The sequence below is a fragment of the Trematomus bernacchii genome, unplaced genomic scaffold, assembly GCF_902827165.1.
Source record: "Trematomus bernacchii unplaced genomic scaffold, fTreBer1.1, whole genome shotgun sequence".
NCBI lineage: Eukaryota > Metazoa > Chordata > Actinopteri > Perciformes > Nototheniidae > Trematomus > Trematomus bernacchii.
In genome coordinates this window covers 24,192,059-24,212,141 of record NW_022987739.1, presented here as the reverse complement: position 1 = coordinate 24,212,141, position 20,083 = coordinate 24,192,059, and the positions used below count along the sequence as shown (strand labels likewise).

The following is a 20,083-nucleotide window of genomic DNA, read 5'->3' as shown; positions in this document are numbered from 1 at the left end:
GTCTGCTCATTAATGGCTAAATACCACCATTTCAATCTTTAACTTCTTTTGTAATAAGCCCCCTGCCACCAGAGGCAGCAGTGAGCATAGTGCTTCTCAGTAATTATGCACTTACCCTTAAGAATTGACTTACTTACTTCTTTCCCTTGCAGTTTATTTTATTGTTTGACCTATCTAAATTATTTTATTTTACTTTAAATGTTGGTTCTGTCTGATCACCATCCAGCACTGTGACACAATATGATATTACTTTGGGCTAGGTCAAAATGCTAACAAGCTCATTTTGGGATGAAACTCCAGAACAAAAAATAATAATTGGACAAGCATATTGTGATGAAAACGACTGAAATGGAAGTTTACTTTGTGTTGGTGCGGGGCTTTGCATTGACAATATGACCTCATTATTTACTGTTACATTTCGCCAGTCACCACACTGAACAATAGCATGAGACTGAAGTATCAAACTGTTGCTGTCCCCCAGATATTTTACATGTGTAGAGCTGCCTTTCTGGGGTTCAAAATGCTTCTAATGTGAATTCACAGAAAAGATGACATGAAGCCACTGATTGTACCAGATGGAAATGTGAACTGCTTCTCCCATGTCATGTTGTTGTCCTGTTTACATATCATACATATTTAGTTTACTGTAGCTGTTACAGCAGTGTTCCTGGTACATGGAGCTTCTCTAAGCTGTACACCTCCAGATTGACATTTTAAATCTTTGCCTTGCTCTTGTCACACTGTGTTGAAGATGTTACGATACAATATCAAACATCTTTCCACCTGTTCAGTCCTCATTGATGCAAAGGTGCTAGTAGCGGGCAGCTAACAAATCTAGCTTGTTGTCTAGCTCTTCTGAGAAAATGTCCGTTTGTTATGTAACGTGCTGCTAGCTTGGTAGCTACATGTGTGGAACTGACTTTCTCTGGGAACAAATACTTTTAATGTGAATTCAGAGAAAATGTAGCTAGCTACCAAGATAGCTACCAAGCTAGCTTATTGTCAGTTCTCCATTTTCAGTTAACATGTTCACAACAACGTGACATGCACCTTGCACATCGAAAAGAACAAGACTTTTATTCAAAATGTCCCCTTAAAGTTGGTCTTGGTGTGTAGTCCTTATAGTCACATCGAGACATTTGAAGGCTCCAAAAACGACTGTTTCCAAGGTCATACATGATGTTAATCCCGCTCAGACCAAGCGCTGGACGGTCTGAAAAGTATATACAAATGTAAAATGTGTTTAAATTGAGTGAAAGGAAATGTAGTGTTAGATAAAAAAGTAAGTTACAATCTTACAACTATCACCAGAAATGTGAAGCCAGATAATGGCATGACAGTTCCCCCGTTTGCTGCTATAGACAGATGAGTGGGTACCAAGACGTATAGATACCTGACCCCGTGCCCCCCCCCGGGTCCTGCCCCGGCTCGTCTGCAGTGTACTGCTTAGAGAGCTGAACTCCACACCGGTACCATCTTTTACTGTCATCCGTTACCTCATTGTGCAATAGATAATGTTTATTTTTATTGTTGTTTTTGTGTATCCTGTGAAACTTGTCTGATGTTTTGAATGTGTAGCGTATGTTTTTAATATGATTATTTATGCACCAGCAACCACTCACTCCCAGCTCTGTAGAGCAAGGTCAATACAAAAGGATACCATCTTAATCATTTTTAAGATTCACTTTATTTCTGTTTGGAATGAAACCTTTCAATCTCTCTTACTGACTGATGCGTTTGGGGGAACCTGTTTGATTCTCCATTCACTTCCATTTTCTTCTTTCTGAGGCTTGTTGGATTTTGTTTTCTTTGCCTTCAACTGCCCTTCCTCCCATGTAGGCAAACTACTTTAAGGCTGTCTTTATTAAGATGCATACGATGTGTATACAGTCTGTATAGTACCATGTCTGTTATATTTGTCCTGTAAAAAGTGAAGATGAAGAAGAAAAAGTAAACTTGATGAGGAACCATTTGGAGGAGCAAACAGATGCTGGTTTATTTTGAACAGTGATCCTCTCTACATGGTCTGTGCTGTTTACTAGAATAAACATTTCAGTTAAAGGAGAACGGACTGCTGCTTGATTTGTGGAGCTCATCTTTAAAGAGACAAGAAGGATTTTGAGTTGAGTGCTATTGTATTATAATATTGCACATCCATAAAGTTTTGGAAGTGTCAAAAGCTAATAAAAAAAAAAGAGAAAGAAGTATCAAGTCAGCCAAGGGTTGAATATCCTTTTAGTGTTGCTTAAACTCCAAAAATGACTGAATCGTACATTTCCCAAAATGCCACTTTTATTTTGACAAGTTGATGATTTAACATTTAAAATGTGAGCTTTGTTTTGTGACGCAAGAGACAGCTGTTGAGTTTAAAAAGTGTAAGTCCGTCTGCGTGTGGCTCCATTTAGGGCTGCAAATCACACGATCACTATGAGAATATGATATTGATCACAAAGGCTGCAACCCTATTATTTTGATTCAGATCCTGCAAATAAAAACAACTTGAAAAAGCAACAAAAACAAAAACAATATTTCATTATAGTTTTGAGTTTTCTACAATGCTGTCTCTTCACCCCCTTGTTTGTACCACAGGCTTTCTGACATACAGCCCAAACTGAGATAAACCAGATGACATCACTCTGACATTTACAGGGTTAAAGACAATACGTAACTGATTTCAGAGGGTGAGTATAGTAACAGTGACCAATTTTGTATAAAATTGGTGTCACTTTTCACATCAAAAGGCCTTCTTAACTGTGGCAGTAAGATGTAACTGTACAAAAAACACCTTTAGGTGCTTTGGTTTCACGGTCCTCCTAGTGTGCATGCTCCACCACTGTCCTGAAGAAAATAGCCATCCTTAATGTTATCAGAAACACCTGTCCCCTTCTCCTGTGTCAAGCAAAAATGTTATATGTTAAAATGGTTTGATGAAGGAATAGGAGAGGAAAAAAGTTCCTCAAAACTGTTGAAGGAAATGTTTAATACAACTGAGATTTTTGCCATGTTGCAGCACAAAAATTGCAAAAAACAAAGAGTGTTTGGAGGAGTAACACATCAGTCAGTAGGGAGGCTGTTTCCTACTTATGGTGGTGTCCCACAGTTGACCTCTTTTCTTCAGTAAAGTTTATACTCCCCACCCTGTATTTGCTTTCCAAGGAACACAGAGCTTTTGCTCGTTCTGCTCTGTGCAGTCCAACAGGTTTCCTACCTTCAGTCAGCCTTTTCCCTGCTCAGCACTTCCTTCTGGGACCTTACATAATCTTGACCACAGTCCTGATGATAGCTACGCTAAAAGAAAGTAGCACATTTAAAGGATAATTCCGGTTTATTGCAACTTGGGTCACAGTTTTCGTCATCATTTCTCTGAGTAATAATAACGTTGTTCTCACAAAGACAATATCTGAAATCAGGGAATACAGGGACATCAATATAAGGATGATTGGCAGGTCAAGAAACACAAGCGAGATGATCAGAAGGTTGGAAACAAACCTCCAGATTAGCCAAGAATGATTAAAAAGAGTAGACACGTTCATATTATTACCCAGACTGTCCGTCAAAGCGTTGACCAATCACAAAGGCTGGATAAGCGGCCAGGCAAAACTAACAGCTCAGTCACAGCGCTCCAAGCTCAGATTGTTCTTATTTAAATGAACGTCTGTTTGGGACTATGCATTACTGAACAACAATATCATCCAGGTGGATCACAGACTTCCTGCCTGACAGGAAACAGCACATGAAGCTAAGTCAACAATTGTTAGACTCCCACACCATCAGAACTGGTTCCCAAGGCTTAATTCTGCAAAGAAACCCATGTGTAACTTGCCCTAAATTAGAGAAGTAGAATGTAAACTCTTATGTCATTAAAACCACCAACAAACCAGGAACAATTCTGAGAACATGACCAATGGTAGCCAAATGCATGCAATGTTACTGTGTTCCTATTTCTCAGCTTAAGTACATCATTTTTTTACCTTAAGAAAATATATTCAAAGCAACATACCAATGCACTTTGTAAAAAAACTGAAATAACCTTCAAATTAGCAAACATTCTATGACTTATAACATATAACAAGACAAGCTGTTTCTCTGAAGCTGACAAGGCCTTCCAAAGAGCTTAGACAACCTGCAGTAATAACTCCCCCCCCCCCCCCCCCCCCCCCCCCCCCCCCATGTGCAGTGAATTACACTCAGCTACATTTCATGGGCACAGCTGTGTAGTGTGAAATGAATGCTGTGCAAACACAGCGGCCATTTCTGGACGTATTAGCTGAAACCTAAGCAATCTGCTATGTTAGCGAATGCTAACTGTCTCCGTATGGAATAACAGGAAATTCCTTGCTAGGTTTGTGTTTACCCTATGGTAATGGAGAAGAGGAAATGAAAAGCCTATTGGCTTTTAACTAGGAATGTGGGTCACAGAGAATTGCAGGATAAATGTTGGTTTTGCCCTCACATAGTTCTGTATCTCTCTTTCTCTCTCCTCTAATCAATGTTCTTTCCCTTTCACCTTCATCAGCACTGCTACATTTTCCTACTTCACCATTTTCAACCTCTAAAAACATGCGTGCTTTGTGTAGGGCGTATTCGTTTTTTGGATTCAGAAGCCATTGCTAATATCCAGAGGATGTTCTTTGAAAGAACTACTCCATAAACTTGCATAAAATAAATGAAATTTCAGAGATGTTGACCATGACCGCAGTATTTCTAAAATGCTGGCTAGAATTCATTGGGTCTAAATCTTTTTCAAGCTAGCTGTAGAGAATTGAGCAACGTAGGGAAAGTTGTACATAAAGCAAAGCATCTATATAACATTCAGCCAAGAGGTCATGTTGAGTTGTGGATACAGAAAACAACCTTGTATATGATTTAACAATAGATATTTATTTCTATACACTAATTATAGCCTCCTTTTTTTGTTTTCAGTCATTGTGAGTATGTTAGCATTCGGACGTTAGCATTTAGCCTCACGCAGCAGCTAGGGTGATTCTTAGTCCTGCCTTTCTCTGCAAAGTCTGTGAAAGACTGATAAGGCTGTCCAAACAGAAATCGGCTTTCCAAATAACAGATCTGTTTGAGATACAAGAAACATGCAAATTTGACTTTCAACATTTCATCTGTTTCATCCAGCACCTCGTTGGCCGGGAATCACACTGTTTTGTTCCAAGAGTGCAGATAAAAACCTTTCACGCAACCCAACCTTGGCTGCAAACTCATTTAATCCTCATAATTGGCCCAAAAACTTGGTCTAAACCCATACACATACACAGGGTGATCTGAACCTGGTGCATAAGATCAGTTTAGAGGGAGGCATGACAGAATCAGAGGAGTATAGATTATCTGACGAACAGATGTAGAAATGAAGTCAAATATGTGTTCGGCCTTGAATCCCAGCTGAATCATTATTTCCACATGTCCTGATCTGCTCCAAATAAACTCATTTCTGGCGTTTAATATAATGTTTCTTGACTGGGGTTTGTGCAACTCCAATTGAATGCTACATTTTTTTAAACTAATGTGCATTGGAGTGACCTCAAAGGATCTCTGCCTCAATCAAAATACCCAGAAAATCACAAACCTTCATGTTAGATGATTGAAACACAATCTCTATTTTTATTATTGTCCAAGACTCTGCGAACCAGTGCACCTGGTCTGAAATAATAGTGACATATAGTGATATATCTAACCAAGTAAGACTGGGTCTCCATTTAAGTGGGGTTAAAATGTCCATATACATTACTTTGCATACTTTTATAATAATCTGTGTTCATAAAACTGCAAAAACCGAACATATCTTTCTCTCTTTCAATATCATGTCTCTGGGTGCATTATTCCTCCATCCTCTCCCTTTCTATGGGTCTATGTGGTACCTCACATAGACTGTATGGTCACTCATCTTCTTTTCACCCCAGAGCCCTCCTAGACCCCTTGCCTAACCCCCGTAAAGAGAGAGAAATAAGTAGATGAAATTGAAAATGGTTTAATTGTAAGGAATTCCTTTTAAACTAACTGCCTAACTGAGAGATTGCTGTATCCCTGTATTTTTGAGAAAGTGGTGTTTTCTGCGGTTCACAGTGATGCTACTTTCCCAGTAGATGGCATCCTCTTCCTAGAATATAATTCCCATAATTCCCACTTCTTTTCAGAGAGTGCTGGGCAATCTCTGGAAATCAATTCAGATAGGATTTGTTCAATATTTAATGTTTGCTTACAGCTGATAAAGCACCCTGCTTCACTACATTTCTCTAATACATGTTTTCACTATGTCCACTTCAAGTCTCCTTAATTACAATTTGGTGATAGAATAAGCAGCCATGATACAGTATCACTGAGCTCTGTGTTATTCTCATCATCATCGAATAATCAAGATAGGATTTCATCTATAAAACCTATGGAAGATCAGCTTGAGTCCTAAAATGCCTATCAGTTGGTTTCAAAAAGGAAACTTTGGAGTGCCTAAATCCTCTGTGGCCTTATGGACCCCTCTAACAGGAACACCATGAGTCTCCTCCTCTCCGTTATCTGTTTTCCACACACTTGGCTCCATTAGTGTGTTGTGTTGGAGTTGGAGAGGAATATTATTTGAAACACTCTGGAGGGGAGTTCCTCTGAGATATTCTGTTGCACAAGAGTGTGTAAGCATGTTTACAGCTTCTCGCTAACTGAAAATGTGAGCTTTGAGGAAGGAGGGGGTGGATACGTATTCATGCATTATGTTGGGAAGAATGTTTCACTCCGGGGAATATCATATGTTTGAGTTTAAGATAGATTTAAGGTGGGGGAGTTGGTGAGCTCAGCTCTAGTGGACACTTCGTGGAAGTGTGAATGGAAGAGTTCAAGTGCAATAAGTGAGCCAAATAATAACGTCTTAATCATTTTTTTTTTTTTATCGCAATCTCGAGGCAGAAATTCCAGAGAGATACAGTATATCTAGAAAAAAACCTGAACCACCTACATGGATAAATACAATTAGGGGCAGTGAAAAAGTTATCATTTATGAAACAACTCCAAAAAACTCTAAATCTTCAATATAGTGTACAATAGTGTGTGTATATATATATATATATATATATATAATATTACACAGATTCAAAGCAGCTTTCCAGATTTAAAGGGGCCCTTTTATGCGCAGTTTCAGGTTCATATTTGTATTTTGTTCCTCTACTGGGACATGTCTCCATGCTTTAATGTTCAAAAAGCTTACTGCCTGCACCTCTTTTCACCCTCTGTCTGAAACCAGAGCCCAGTCTGCTCTGATTGGTTAGCTGGCCAGTTCTATTGTGATTGGTCAACCAATTGGAGATGTCCCGCCCCTTAGCCTATCACGTAAAATCTGTTGGAACGCTAGCCAGTAGAAGCGTGAGTGTTGATGTCACTTTGTTATGGAAGTAAACAAAGGAATCAAATGGATAGGGAGGGGGGGGACAACGGGAGAGAAACTCCCTCTGGAGGGACATTTGGGATTTTAGCCTTTACAGACCATTTACATGCACAAAAACTTATATTACACACTACAGAAAGGAACAATACCCAAAAGCCTAACCCTAACCCCAACCCTAACCCAAAATATGTTTAAATATTTTAATGTTTATAAACTTTACCTCCAACTTTTGTATTACATATTTGGTATGTTCAGAAACGTTTGGACCTCCACAACAGGAGGTCATTAAATCAGAGCAGAGTGCACAGGAGTGTTTAGGAACCGTCTCAAAGACAGAACATGTGAAAAAGTTTCCCACGCTCCACGCCTCAGCCACCCTGTACCTAGCTGAAAAAGTGAAATGAAAGTGTTTAATTTCTCACTTGAGTAATTGTGCTAAAGTTAGAGGTGAGTGTTCCTATTTTCTCAGGGCTGGCACAGTGCCATTCAGCAGAGGACACGTGTGGCCTCTGGCTGCTGCACAGGGCAAACAGAGAGGCTGTGCTGAGGTTCATGAGAAACTATATCCTTTCAGAAACTGTATGTGTCAACATGTCCTCCAATTAAATAAGGAGAAAAAAAAAATATATATTTTTGGTGCCAGAAAGTAACAGTGATGTGAACTTGAAGCATTGTAGTTTGAAACATTTGTTTTGTTATTTGTTTCATTATTTGTTGTTCTCTTTAGCTATGTTCCAATGTTGGAGGCACTTGGAACCTAACATTTTCATTGCCTGTTCTACACTGTATCTACTGTGCATATGAGAATAAAGCCTTTGAATGTAATTCAATTGAATTGAATGTAATTCAGAGCGCTGCTGCCTGAGTCCTGACAAAGCAATGACACCACCCTAATTCTCAGAGCTCTGCAGTTGTTCCCAGTATCACAAATATTTGTCTTTAAACATACCAAGCACTAAATGGTTTGGGACACAAATACTTGTCTGACCTGTCCAAGCCCCCCGGAGCTCTCAGATCATCCGGGTCATCTTTAAGTTTTTTTTTTCTCCGCAGATCTGGAATAAATGGTTTTCCAGAGGTCATTTAACATTTTCTGATTATACTTCTTCAACACTCGCAGCATCAACTGTATTTACAATGTTAATGTCTAACTACCTTCTATCCCTTTTTTGAATTGTCTTCATTTTGGTTTTGTTTATTTTATTTATTTACTTCTTGTATGCAAATGCTTGTATGTAAAGCACTTTCAATTGCCTTGACTCTTAAGTGTGCAACATAAATACATGAACTAACATTGCCCTTTGATTTTGTTAATCAACAGTAATATACTACTGATCGTAGCTAGATACTGTAAAAGGTTATTTGGAGTTTATTATAATCAGGGTCTTCTTAATATGAAGCTTTATCTACAAGTCTCTTAGCTCACTGATTGTCATTTTATTTTACTTTATTTATCCTCACTCCCAATAAGATTGTTTTTTATGAATACATTGTGGTTCTATTTTGTGTTATTCTATTGTTTTAACTGTGGAGTTTTTGGTTTCTTCACATGTGGAGCACTGGACCAAATGAATGTCCCTGTGTGGGATAATACATTTGCTGAAAAATCTGAATAACATGCCAGTCATGTTCCTTGACCCACCTGACTTTCTTTTGTCATGTTCCTTGACCCACCTGACTTTCTTTTGATGTCACTGTTGTCATCACTAATGGAGTCTCTGCAGCCACATTAGAAATGGAGGTGATAATCTGCCCTCATCAAACTCTTCCCTCCTTCATTGCTTCTGTTCGAGCTCTAATAAAAGCAAGAGTCATTTTCATCAATCATTTCCAAATGTGGCTCTCTATCACTAATTCATTCCACATCCATGATGCTATCTCTGTAAATAAAAATGTGCTGGCTCACAGTAATCAGTATGTTTTATGTCTCTTTGGAATAAAATATGGCATGTGAAATAATACATTGCGGAGCCGACAGAAAGTTGGCCACTATAAAGTTACATCTCTTAATCCGTGACTGTCATTCTCACATGCAATTACACTAATATCTGTTTCCCACTGTCATCCCTACAAACTGTCTGAAAATACTTCAGACTCCCACTCATTATGGTTTGCATGTATGCCCCGATGCACTCTCATGCTATATGCAGACTTTGTAATTGTGCAAATGTAATGTTTTTATTTAAAGGCAGCTTTGATCTGATGCTGCAGACTCAGGACCGGAACTAGCCAGCTTCTAAATACCTTCAGGATTGCAATCGATATATATTCGTCTTGTAGCAATATATTTCTTGTGTAGTTTAATATTTTGGCATATTTTACATTGATAATCATTTCATAAACCTTTAATCCAAGCTAAGAAAGCAGATTTTTTTTTTTAGCCATACAAGTCATGTGTTATTCTGACATTGTTGTAAGTCCCCCTGCCTTTTTTGGTCTTGTGGGAGGCGGGGCTTAGCCTCCACCTACCAGGCCACACCTGATCCCAGTTAATGCCTGAAATCAGCCCTGCTCAGTCTCTCTCCCCTGTCTGTAGCAGCAAGCTGATCCATATGTGCTCCCTTCACCAGTTGACTACTGATGCATTATTTGAGTAAGTTGTGATTTATGTTTATTGGTGATTATGTTTATTGATAGCTTGTTTAGGCTTACCCTGCGAAAGCAATATCTGATTTGTTTGTAACAGAGTGTTGTAGCTCTTTCTGATTTCCATAGTTGTTTATATTTTAGCCTTAAAATCATCATCAACATCACCCTGCTTTAACCTGTCAACTGCGAAGCAAATAAATGGTTCTCATCGTGGGTCCTCATACTTTGACTGGTATGCCAAGGCAGAGGCACTTTAGGCAACCCTCCCTAAAATTATAGTCTATAGTTTTTACAGACATTTTCCCAGTGAATTAATGCACACTTTTTCTCCTGCAGCTCCTTCGAAAAGGGTTTTCTTTTGTGCAAACAAAGAGAGGCTGTACCGCGCTTTCAGGGATCATCAGTTTGGGAGCCTGGGGATACACAGGTACCAGGGGAGCTTTTGGAACTTTTCCAAGTAGACCAGGAGTCTACCAGGACACTCCAACCATTCATAGCTTCCTCCAACATGTCCTTGGGAGAACACCAGGCTTTGGAGGAACTGCAGGGTAACATGGGAATTATCCTCAAACCAGCTGATAAGGGTGGTTCTGTGGTGATTATGGATAGGGGCCAATATATCCGGGAGGCAATGAGACAGCTTGAGGATCCAAATTACTACTTGCCTCTCGAGTCGACTCCCCTATTTATGAGGAAACAGCGGGGTTGATTGGGGAGATTTTGAAGGGAATGGCCAAGGGGCACTGGCTTTCTAAAAAACAGTTGGCTTTTATTTCGGGTCCGGTGGTGCCTAAACCTCGGCAATTTTATTTGTTGCCTAAAATACATAAAAATCCTGAGGCATGGTCGGTTCCCTATCGAATGCCTCCAGGCAGGCCGATAGTGTCCGACTGCGACAGTGAAAGCTACCGTATAGCAGAATGGTTGGACTTCCATCTTAACCCCCTTTCTACCCGACATGAGAGTTATTTGAGGGACACGTACGATTTTTCGGACAAAGTAAAGGCTATTGAACTGGTAGAGCCCTTTTTCTTTTTTTCTATGGACATGGTTGGTCTATACACTAACATCGATACGGAGATGGGGTTGCAGGCAGTTAGGAATATTTTGAACCAATTTCCGGATCCAGCCCGTCCTGACCAGGATATTCTCAGACTGTTACATATAAGCCTCACGAGGAATGATTTTTGTTCTACTCCACTACAATTCAGAGGTTAACCTGGTATTTTTACTCCACTACATTTATTTTAGTTACTTTGCAGATTCTGATTAATGATGTGAAATATAAACAACCCTTAAATCAGACTTTAGTTACACCTGAGTAAAATTCAGGGAAGGTGGTTGTCAAGTGCCAAAATAAACTATGCAATATATTAGACGTTAAGTACTTTGTTAGACTTCATATTTATCTCTAGATACCCCCAAGGTTTTGTTCTTATTCAAAAGAAGACCTTAACTTAAAGTATTCTTTAATGTTTGAATAAAGCCTTATTAGTTTGTCTGTTTTGCACATCCTCCTGTTAATATCTTTGGACGTCCTGCACTAAACTGTTTTATTGTAGAGATCACTACAGTATCTTCTTGATATTTTCTATTCTATATTTCTATCATGCCTTCTACTTTCCCCCAATTTTGTATGTGGGCTACTCCTGTTAAGCCCTGAGCCTGTTTTTCAGGTTTCAGGCTCGAAAATGACATGCCCCAGAACAAATGACTATAACTTCACTTCTAAAAGGGTTAAATTAATAATCTTTTTCTCAAGCAAGGTTACATCTGTGAGTTGGATGTAGAAGTGTCAGAATCAATATGGATGTTTCTGTGTCAGAGTAAATTCAGATGGAACATTGTAAAAAAAGGTAAATTCTTACCTCCGCCCAAAAAAAAACATTACTTATAGTGAAAACCACCCTTGGATGATGGGTTAGTAGACTAAAAGATTTAGGAATCCAAACTACAACATAAGTCCCCTGTATCAAGATTGATGCAAAACAAGTGACATTTGACCTCTTTAGAGAGATTTATAAAAATAAAAATAATATGAAATCTCCGTTTTTTTATATAAAAATGCAATGATGGATTATCAGTAATCCTTTCAAAGTGACACAGACACATTGGATTAACCTTCAGGGGCGTTTTTATCATTTTAATGCCATTGAACACGACTATTGATCAGAATAACAGCTAATTTGAGACGATTTCCCGTGAATGTTCTGTAATTCACGTGTTGTGACGTCTGTGTTTGCTTCCCCTGTCACGAGTTCTGATCGCTCAGTGATGATACTTATACCTATAGAATCTGTGGAATCTCAGTTTTAATTTGATATCTTGTTTTTGCAGTTACGATAAGTAATAAGGGTATTTTTACCTTGAGTTCTGTGGTAAGTGTGTTAGCATTTTTTCGCTCAGGGCTCATTTAGACGCTTCTTGTGAGACTTGTGTTTTGTTTCGGGAAAAATGGTTCGTATTGTCAGTTAGCTGAGTTTCTTCCCGTTAAATGGGTATGACACATTAATAGGTTTTTAAATATTAAGAAGCCCTGAGACACAGTTTTGTGAAAAAACACCCCACTGCCCCCTGTACAGGGGGCTCTAGGGCTAAACAGGTTAATATTTAAATGTTTTCATCAAATAAAACTTATTCAACAACAAAATTCAATAACGTGCTTTAACCACTAGGCGGTGCGGGTTAAAAAACCAGTGGTGTAGTTAAAACATAATAATATCAAAAATAATATGACTATTAACTTTATTGTGAAATTAAAACAGAACGGTAAAGGAAAATACAGTTTCAGTCTCTCAATTTGAAGCTTATGCATTGTACCATGAACCTGTATAGACCTGTAACAGTCAACTGCATGAGGAGTTGGAAAGGTAGTTCAGTAAATAATATCTTTAAAAACTACAAAAAAATCCCTTTCTATCAGCTGTGCACCGTTATGGTGTAAATACAGCCTATCTACCAATTGGATCAAATATAAAAGTCAGCCGAATTAGTGTTGATACTGCAAGGAGACGTATTGTGTGAAAAGAAATGTAAGATGTTGTTTAATTGCTAATATATTTATGATCCACGTCACGTATTCAGTTTTGGCGGCAGTGCTTCCTGTTTGTCTAGAAGTCTTGTCATCAGGGCTCTATAATTAAATATCTACGGCAGATATGTAATATTTAATGCAGCCGAACTGTGTATTACAATGCCGTTATGTGATGACTTCCAAAGAGAAAAGCAAGAACAATCGGAATAAAGTATTATTTTATTTAAAAAAAAAAAGTTTTTCCGATTTCATATCGCATAAACACCATATCCCGACATGCATTGCGGCTAAAACAATCAATGTTTTAGCCTATCAAAACCTCTGAAAAAAGAAAGGTGTCTCTCAGAATCGAAAGAGAAAAACCTATGGGAAAAACAAAAGCATTATACACAATTTAAACCAATAACTGTCGTATAATTAACAAGGATAAACTGATGTTTTTTAGTTGATGAGTACTGCAGATATCACTGTTAAATCATTTGATCATTGGTTTCATTATGAAAACGTCGAGACCGGAAATACTGTTTTCAACCCGTAACTTTACATGGAGGCTGCCGCATACCTCAAATCATCTTCGTAATATCTATCAAACTATAGATCCTACATATCGACTGGACGTGGATTCTAATAGTACAATATACACTTCTCGCTAGAAATCTAATCAAAAAGCGTTTTAATGGCCAAACTATACTACAATTTAGGATTTTACAGAGAGGGTTATTTGTGAATAAACGACCATCTGTAACGTTAGCATTCAACGGGAGCACTAGAGGGCGAAAACTTTAAAACGTAATTATAGGACGTATTAAGCGCTTGAACAAACGACATATTTGGTCGTACAGTAATAAGGGCCTGAACAATCGGCCCATTTGGTCGTATGAGTTGGAGGACTTGTTGATAGGAAAATATAGGAGAAAAAGTAAGAAAGGGAGAAAGGCTGTCTTTTTACTGAAATACCTTAGAGTGGACCTTCCTGACTCTGTATTTGATGTGTTGCTTTGGAGTATTTTGGGGTTTTATTTTTTACAAGTTGCTATTTCACGGATAGTTGGGACTAGATATATTCGGTGCAGACCTCCCTCCTTCGCGGTGACTGAATTTCTTTTGGGTGTTTTCCCTTATTTTATTTCGAAAACCGCGACTGAGGCTTTTGAGGTGGTGATAGACTCCTTTTTCTTTTTCTACCATAACGTATCTTCAACCAGGATTCAAGGTGAGCGTTTTCCTTTAGCATAACCTGGAGTCGTGCGTTGTATGGGGCACAGGTTATGTTTAATTTTACAGGTTTTGGACAGGTTTGTATTCCTCGGGGAGACCTTCTTCTTCAAGCCCTGACTGACTGAACCAAGGGAATACCTTGCGGTGCTAACTAGTGATGGCAAAATGAAGCATCGAACCACTTGGACAATTGTGTCGGAAATAGGTTCATTTCTCGAAGCTTCAGTTACAGCGACCTCTCCTGGCGAAGTGCAAGGCTGCAGTGGGTTTAACGTATCTTTGCCTTGAAAAATATTCGATGCACACACACACTAAGACTGAATATCATGTTCTATTTGCATTTAAAGATTGATAATTGTGTGTATTGGGTTATTGAGAAGAGACTAGAGAGTGCTGGACATTTTTTTGGGCAGAGAGGGCCTTTTATCAGTTATTAAAGTATTAAAGTTGAAAAGCAATGATTAAAAGTTCACCCATTCCAGGCTTTGAACTAGCTGCGCGAAGGACATCGCCGCAGTCGGGCCGCAGGCTCTATCCACTGGGCTATCTATTCCTTAAACTATTGAACTGTTTGTTTAGAGCAGTTATAAAGTGTTGAAGCGCTCAAATTCGAAACTGTTTCAACCTGTCACCTGTCAAAATAGAGACGAGGCAGTGCATTGAATCGCCTGATTGGACGGCGAACCAGTGAGTTGATTCATTCAGGAAATGAAGCAGTCACTGCTTCTGACGTCATATGTCACGTGATTTGAAGCAAGCTTCGAATCTCTGGGTGTTTCTCAATCGCGAGTAAAGCTGCTGCAGAGCCACTATTTCAAGCATACTACGTCATCGAGTGCCGCCGAAGTACTGTTCCAATCTCCAGCATACTTGGAAATCTACCGAGCCCGGCGTACTCCGTTTGGAGAAATATCGAGGCTGCACATGAGTAGACTCCGCGGTCTTAAAATCCCCACAATGCTTTGCGCACGGACCAATTTCCCCAAATCTGTGGCGGAAGATGTAAGGCGGGGCCTCTCATATGACGCACACCTGCACACTTGCTAGCCTGTTCCACTCTTTGTTTTCCGAATGCCAGGTAGTATTCTTGCCTCGCTTCTGAAGCAAGATGCTCGGCAGACATGTGCTACCAAGCAAGCGTACTCGCGATTGAGAAACACCCACTGCTTCTATGGAATAGGAAGTCCAGGGTTGAAGCTCCGTTCGAAGCTTCAGTGTCAAACTGCCATCACTAGTGCTAACAATTGGTCTTTGCAAGTCAGGGTGGTAAGTATGCGGCCCTCCTGGGTCCCATTCTGGGACAGCACGCAGGTTGTGGCGATCCAGGGTGTCAGGATCTTAATCGCTACCCAGTCTTCTATGGGATTTAGTCCTACCACAGCAGCAGTCCATACTACACCACATACGTTTATTGTCACATCCCTTTAGCTATCGTCCCCTAGTCCTTGGTGACTGGGCCGTGGATGCACCAGGTCCTTAGGCTTTGGTCTCTATCTCCGGATCTAGTGTGTGCGGTGGTACCGTTGTTTTCTATTTCTAAATACTTTTATGGTTTACCCGACTGACCTTTTCTCTGGGGTTAATATTAGATCTTATTTAATATTGGTCATTATTCTGGGGTCTTGCGTTGTATGGGACACAGGTTTTTGGCTTTAAAACATCGTTTTTTTCTCGTTCTATTCCTTAGTAATTTAAACTAATGATTTATTTAATAATATTGGACACACTGTGGGGACTTGATCAACCCCAGCAGGGCCTTCCTGGGGTGAGAGTGTCTAGTGATAAATGGCCGAAACACTCAATGATCTCTAGGTCCACTATTGAGGATGTGTCACATTTTTTAAATAATAATATTGTTTTAGTTTTCAATATGATTATAGTTAGTTTTTAATAATTAGTATTTTGGGTTTTTTAGACTTTCTAAATAATTCTGACTGGACTGACTTTATTATACGTTTTGTTATTTTTCCTGAGTCTATATACCCCTGAATTAGATTAGATATTTAGAGATTAGGAATAGCCTATCGGTTTTATAACTTTTTTATATAACTTATTTTTCCACTTTCGACTCCTGCGGTTTTCTTTTAAACCCTTACCCACTTGCCCACTTTGTAGACATGTTGTGCCTCTCTTCCTCTGTTTCTTACTTCTCTTTTCCTACCCCTGTTCCTCAGACCTATCCTAAGGGAGTTGACACGTTGTGCCTCTTCATTTTTACTTTCTAAGGTTCAAAGTTCATGTGGCGAGGGATTCCTTTGAGCGATATGCGCCGGCCCGTGCCTTACCTTGGACTTCTAATAGAACTGCTCGGGTCTTGATAGATTGAGTGGGGAAGTTAAGGAGATATATGCCATGTGCATGTCAATGGTCTGCAAAGGCTACAATTCCCTCCAGAAGGAGTTTCTCTCCGACACCCCCGTCTGCCTGAAACGCCTCCATTGGACTCCTTTGTTTACTTCTGTGATGTAATGACATCACTATGTTACACACAAAGGGGGGAAAGAGGTAGTATGAGACAAATAAATAACTTTCTCAACATTAAAGCATGATAACATGTCGAGGCACAAAATACAAATATGAACCTGAAAATGAGCATAATATGTCCACTTTAAACTGTGAACGTATGTGTATATTTATATCACATCATGTTTTATTTTTTCAAATCACACTCAGGAGTCGGAAATCATGTTCATTTAGTTTAATTTGTACATTAAAATAAACTATTTACACAATATAAAAAAATCAATTTACAAGGCAGTTCAGTTCTGAACAGTTCTTCAAGACACAAACAAACAGGTCTCTTTGCCAGAGACTGTGTTGTACTTTGTCAATGAGGTGGCGTTGAGATGTCATGCACTTCTGTAGGAATCTTAAAGCTAGCAGACAACAGACACAATCACAGACATGACATAGGAAGTCAGGCCTTTGGGAGGAGGACAACATGGAAGGCAGTTTTAGAAAAAAACATTGTCTCAAGGCGTATTCAAGTGCTGTTTACACTTAGTTACATTTCATTCATTCATTTGAGGCTTTTTCCATGATAAAACTATCATCTTTTAGCCAGTGGAGAATATGGCACACGTGAGAAGTGTAATAAAGGCACTTAAGGTAGAAATCTAAAAAAGATTATTGCTCTTTAAAGGATTGTCTGCTTCCAGTTGCTTCAGTGGCATGTTCCTGACATGTTGAGTGAAATGTCCCTTTCATTTGTCTGTATAAACATAGAAAAAAGTAGTACCAGCTACCTAGTTTAAAGAAAAAAAAATAAGCTTTGGTCCGAACAGAATGTATCTGTTTCTGTCATATCTGGCTGTATTTCCTCTTTGGTTTGAGGTTTGTAAGTCATTTCTCTCAAAAATAACATTTAAATAAATCTTTTCACAAAATATAATTTGAGAGCATCTTTATGTTCCTTTGCCCCTAAGAAAAATCACTATAATAGTCCTATAATATACATATAGGTGTTACAGTGTAGTCAATAGTGGCCTCATCGTACTGTATGGCAGTTAATGCTGTCATGGTTTCACTATAGTTGATATATTTGCACATCATCCTTCTGTAGGATCATCATAGTTCATTTTCTCTGTCTCGATGCGGTGCATAGATGTCCTTGTCTGTGATATGTTTCCTCACATGTGCCTCTTCATGTGCAGCGCGAGGTGGTCGGACCTGGAGAATGCGCGTTCACACAGGTGACACTGGAAGGGGCGGTGTCCGGTATGCTTCCGGAAGTGACGCGTGAGCTCATCGGAACGAGCGAACTTCCAGCCGCAACCCTCCCAGCTGCAGTGGTATGGTTTCTCCCCTTTAAACACAAAAAAGCAAGAAAACCATGAGTGACGTCACATTGGGTATAGATACATAAATGGTCCACCTCATCCAGCATGCCACTCTTACCTGTGTGCGTCCTGAGGTGCGCCTTCAGGTGGGAGCTCTTGGTGTAGGTCTTCCCACAGCCGGCGAAAGTGCAGGTGTGTGTTGCGGTCCGTTTCCTCGGCCAGGACCGACGACCCCTCTTCGGCTTGGTGTCCATCATCTCCAACGGGGAGGACGGAGGAGTGAGCAGGACGCGCTGACCGGCCGCCGGCTGCTGCTGCATGCCCAAAGCTGCGTCCTCACAGAACATGCCGGGGAACTGGGGATGGTGGTGCGCCACGGGGAAAGGGAGCTGCATCCCCCTGTGCGGGTGAGGGAATCCCCCTGACGCGCAGCGGTGGTGCGGGTGGAAGCTCTGCGGGAAGGTGGAGTTGCACATGTGGGTCTGGTGGCTCTCGGAGCTCATCAGGTCGTCCGGGCTCAGAGGCGGCGTCATGCTGCCCAGCGCGGCCTGCGGAGAGGTGGCCAGCCGCGGCTGCTGCTCGTAGGACATCATGCAGGAGGCGTTCCCCTCGAGCTTGACTTTGGTGCAGCTCTGAGGCACCATACCCATGGCAGGTCCGTACGTGTCCATGGAGTCGGGCTCCACTTTAATGTTCAGATGCTCGGGGAATAAGTCCTGAGTGTTGGGGAAAGGCGCAGAGCTGATCAGGAATCTGCCCTGGATGCTGGGGCTGTCCCCGGGGAGGAAGCTGGTGTCTACATCGGAGCGAAGGAGCTCCGCCATCAGGCTGTTGTATGGAGGAGGGGGGCTGCTCATGTCTGGGGCAGAGGTGTAGGTGTTCTGCTGCTGGGGCATCCCGGTGTGCTGCTGCTGATATACAGACAGCCCGGACTCTGCTGTGTTAGCCAGAATAAACTCAATATCCAAGAACTTATCCAGGTCCTCTTCGTCTTTTATGCTGAGGAAGCTGCTGTCCATGTTGAGCGAAACTCCGCTCATGTCACTCTTCCACCTCTGGAGCGAGAATAAGAGAGTATTAGTTTGTTTCAGGATGTACAACTTTTTATCAGTATATAATAAAACAAGTCACCTTGATAAAATAGCTCAAACGAAGCACAACATGCACACTGAAAGAAGGCGTAATACTACCAAAACACATCAAAACATAACTTTGCAGTGACTTAAAACTTAGCAGCATTCCAAAGTTTAAAAATGTTTAAGTACCAGCAAACACCACGAATGTATTTCTGATGTGATACAATGATGGTGTTAAGTTATGTATTCAAATAATTTCTCATCTCTTCTGAAAACAAGTGTAAATAAACATTGCAACTTACATCTTCCCAACATTTCTCCTTTTGGTTGGCAAATGTGGAGATTGATGGTAGAATGGTCCCATGCAAGGCCATTTCCATACGTTGTTTGAAAAAAGTAGAAAGTCAATAATCGTTATATATAAAAAATGTTGTTGAAAGAAATCAGCAGAGTCCGCTGAGTCTCCAGTAAACGCGTCTACGTTGCTTCTCCTGCGGTCCGGTGAGCTGCTCTCCACTCATGTGCAGCGGTGCGTCTTGAAGCAGCAGCTTTTCTTATAAATAATGTTCGCAGGACAAATCAGACCAATGCGAGGCGAGGGGAAGGAAGCGCGTCTAGGATGGGGACGCTGCGCACCGGACAGCCCCCTAAATTTAGCCTCGGTATAAAAGTCCGAGTTTCCCTGCGAGTCAGAGACAGAGAGCGGTGAGAGAGTCAGAGGAGGACTGATACGGAATGCTCTCTCTACTCCGCTGCGGGCAGCTACTTAACCTTCTCAGGGAACCCGCCCCTCCGCCAAACTTGCCCAACAACTGGCAGGGCAGAGAGAGAGAGATTCCGCCCCTGATCCAGCACCCAAAGACATTAGTCTCAGGCAATTAACACGTAGTTGAAAAAGAGCAACGAAACCGATACTAAAAGGACGCTCAGGCTCTCCATAAAGTGGCATAGAGATGCTACAGGTGCCATGCGTATTACGCACACTTTTACGATAATATCCTGTTCTAAA

General features: G+C 40.5%; 1 protein-coding gene across 1 annotated transcript; it reads right to left on the bottom strand.

Annotated features, from left to right (window-relative positions):
• Positions 1–16,902: 16,902 nt before the first annotated feature.
• LOC117496061 (Krueppel-like factor 2) lies at positions 16,903–19,810 on the bottom strand. The gene is made up of 3 exons (XM_034147744.1): positions 19,377–19,810; positions 18,117–19,053; positions 16,903–18,024 (listed from the first exon to the last, which is right to left on the bottom strand). The coding sequence occupies exons 1-3, from the start codon at positions 19,452–19,454 to the stop codon at positions 17,849–17,851; spliced, it is 1,191 nt and encodes a 396-aa protein (XP_034003635.1). The 5' UTR covers positions 19,455–19,810; the 3' UTR covers positions 16,903–17,848.
• Positions 19,811–20,083: the final 273 nt, after the last annotated feature.

Coding starts and splice junctions, on each gene's coding strand:
- LOC117496061 (XM_034147744.1), bottom strand. CDS start 19,454: ATGGAAATGGCCTTGCATGGGACCATTCTACCATCAATCTCCACATTT. Junction 19,054..19,376: donor AGGAGAAATGTTGGGAAGAT/GTAAGTTGCAAT, acceptor TTCTCGCTCCAG/AGGTGGAAGAGTGACATGAG. Junction 18,025..18,116: donor GCACCTCAGGACGCACACAG/GTAAGAGTGGCA, acceptor TTGTGTTTAAAG/GGGAGAAACCATACCACTGC.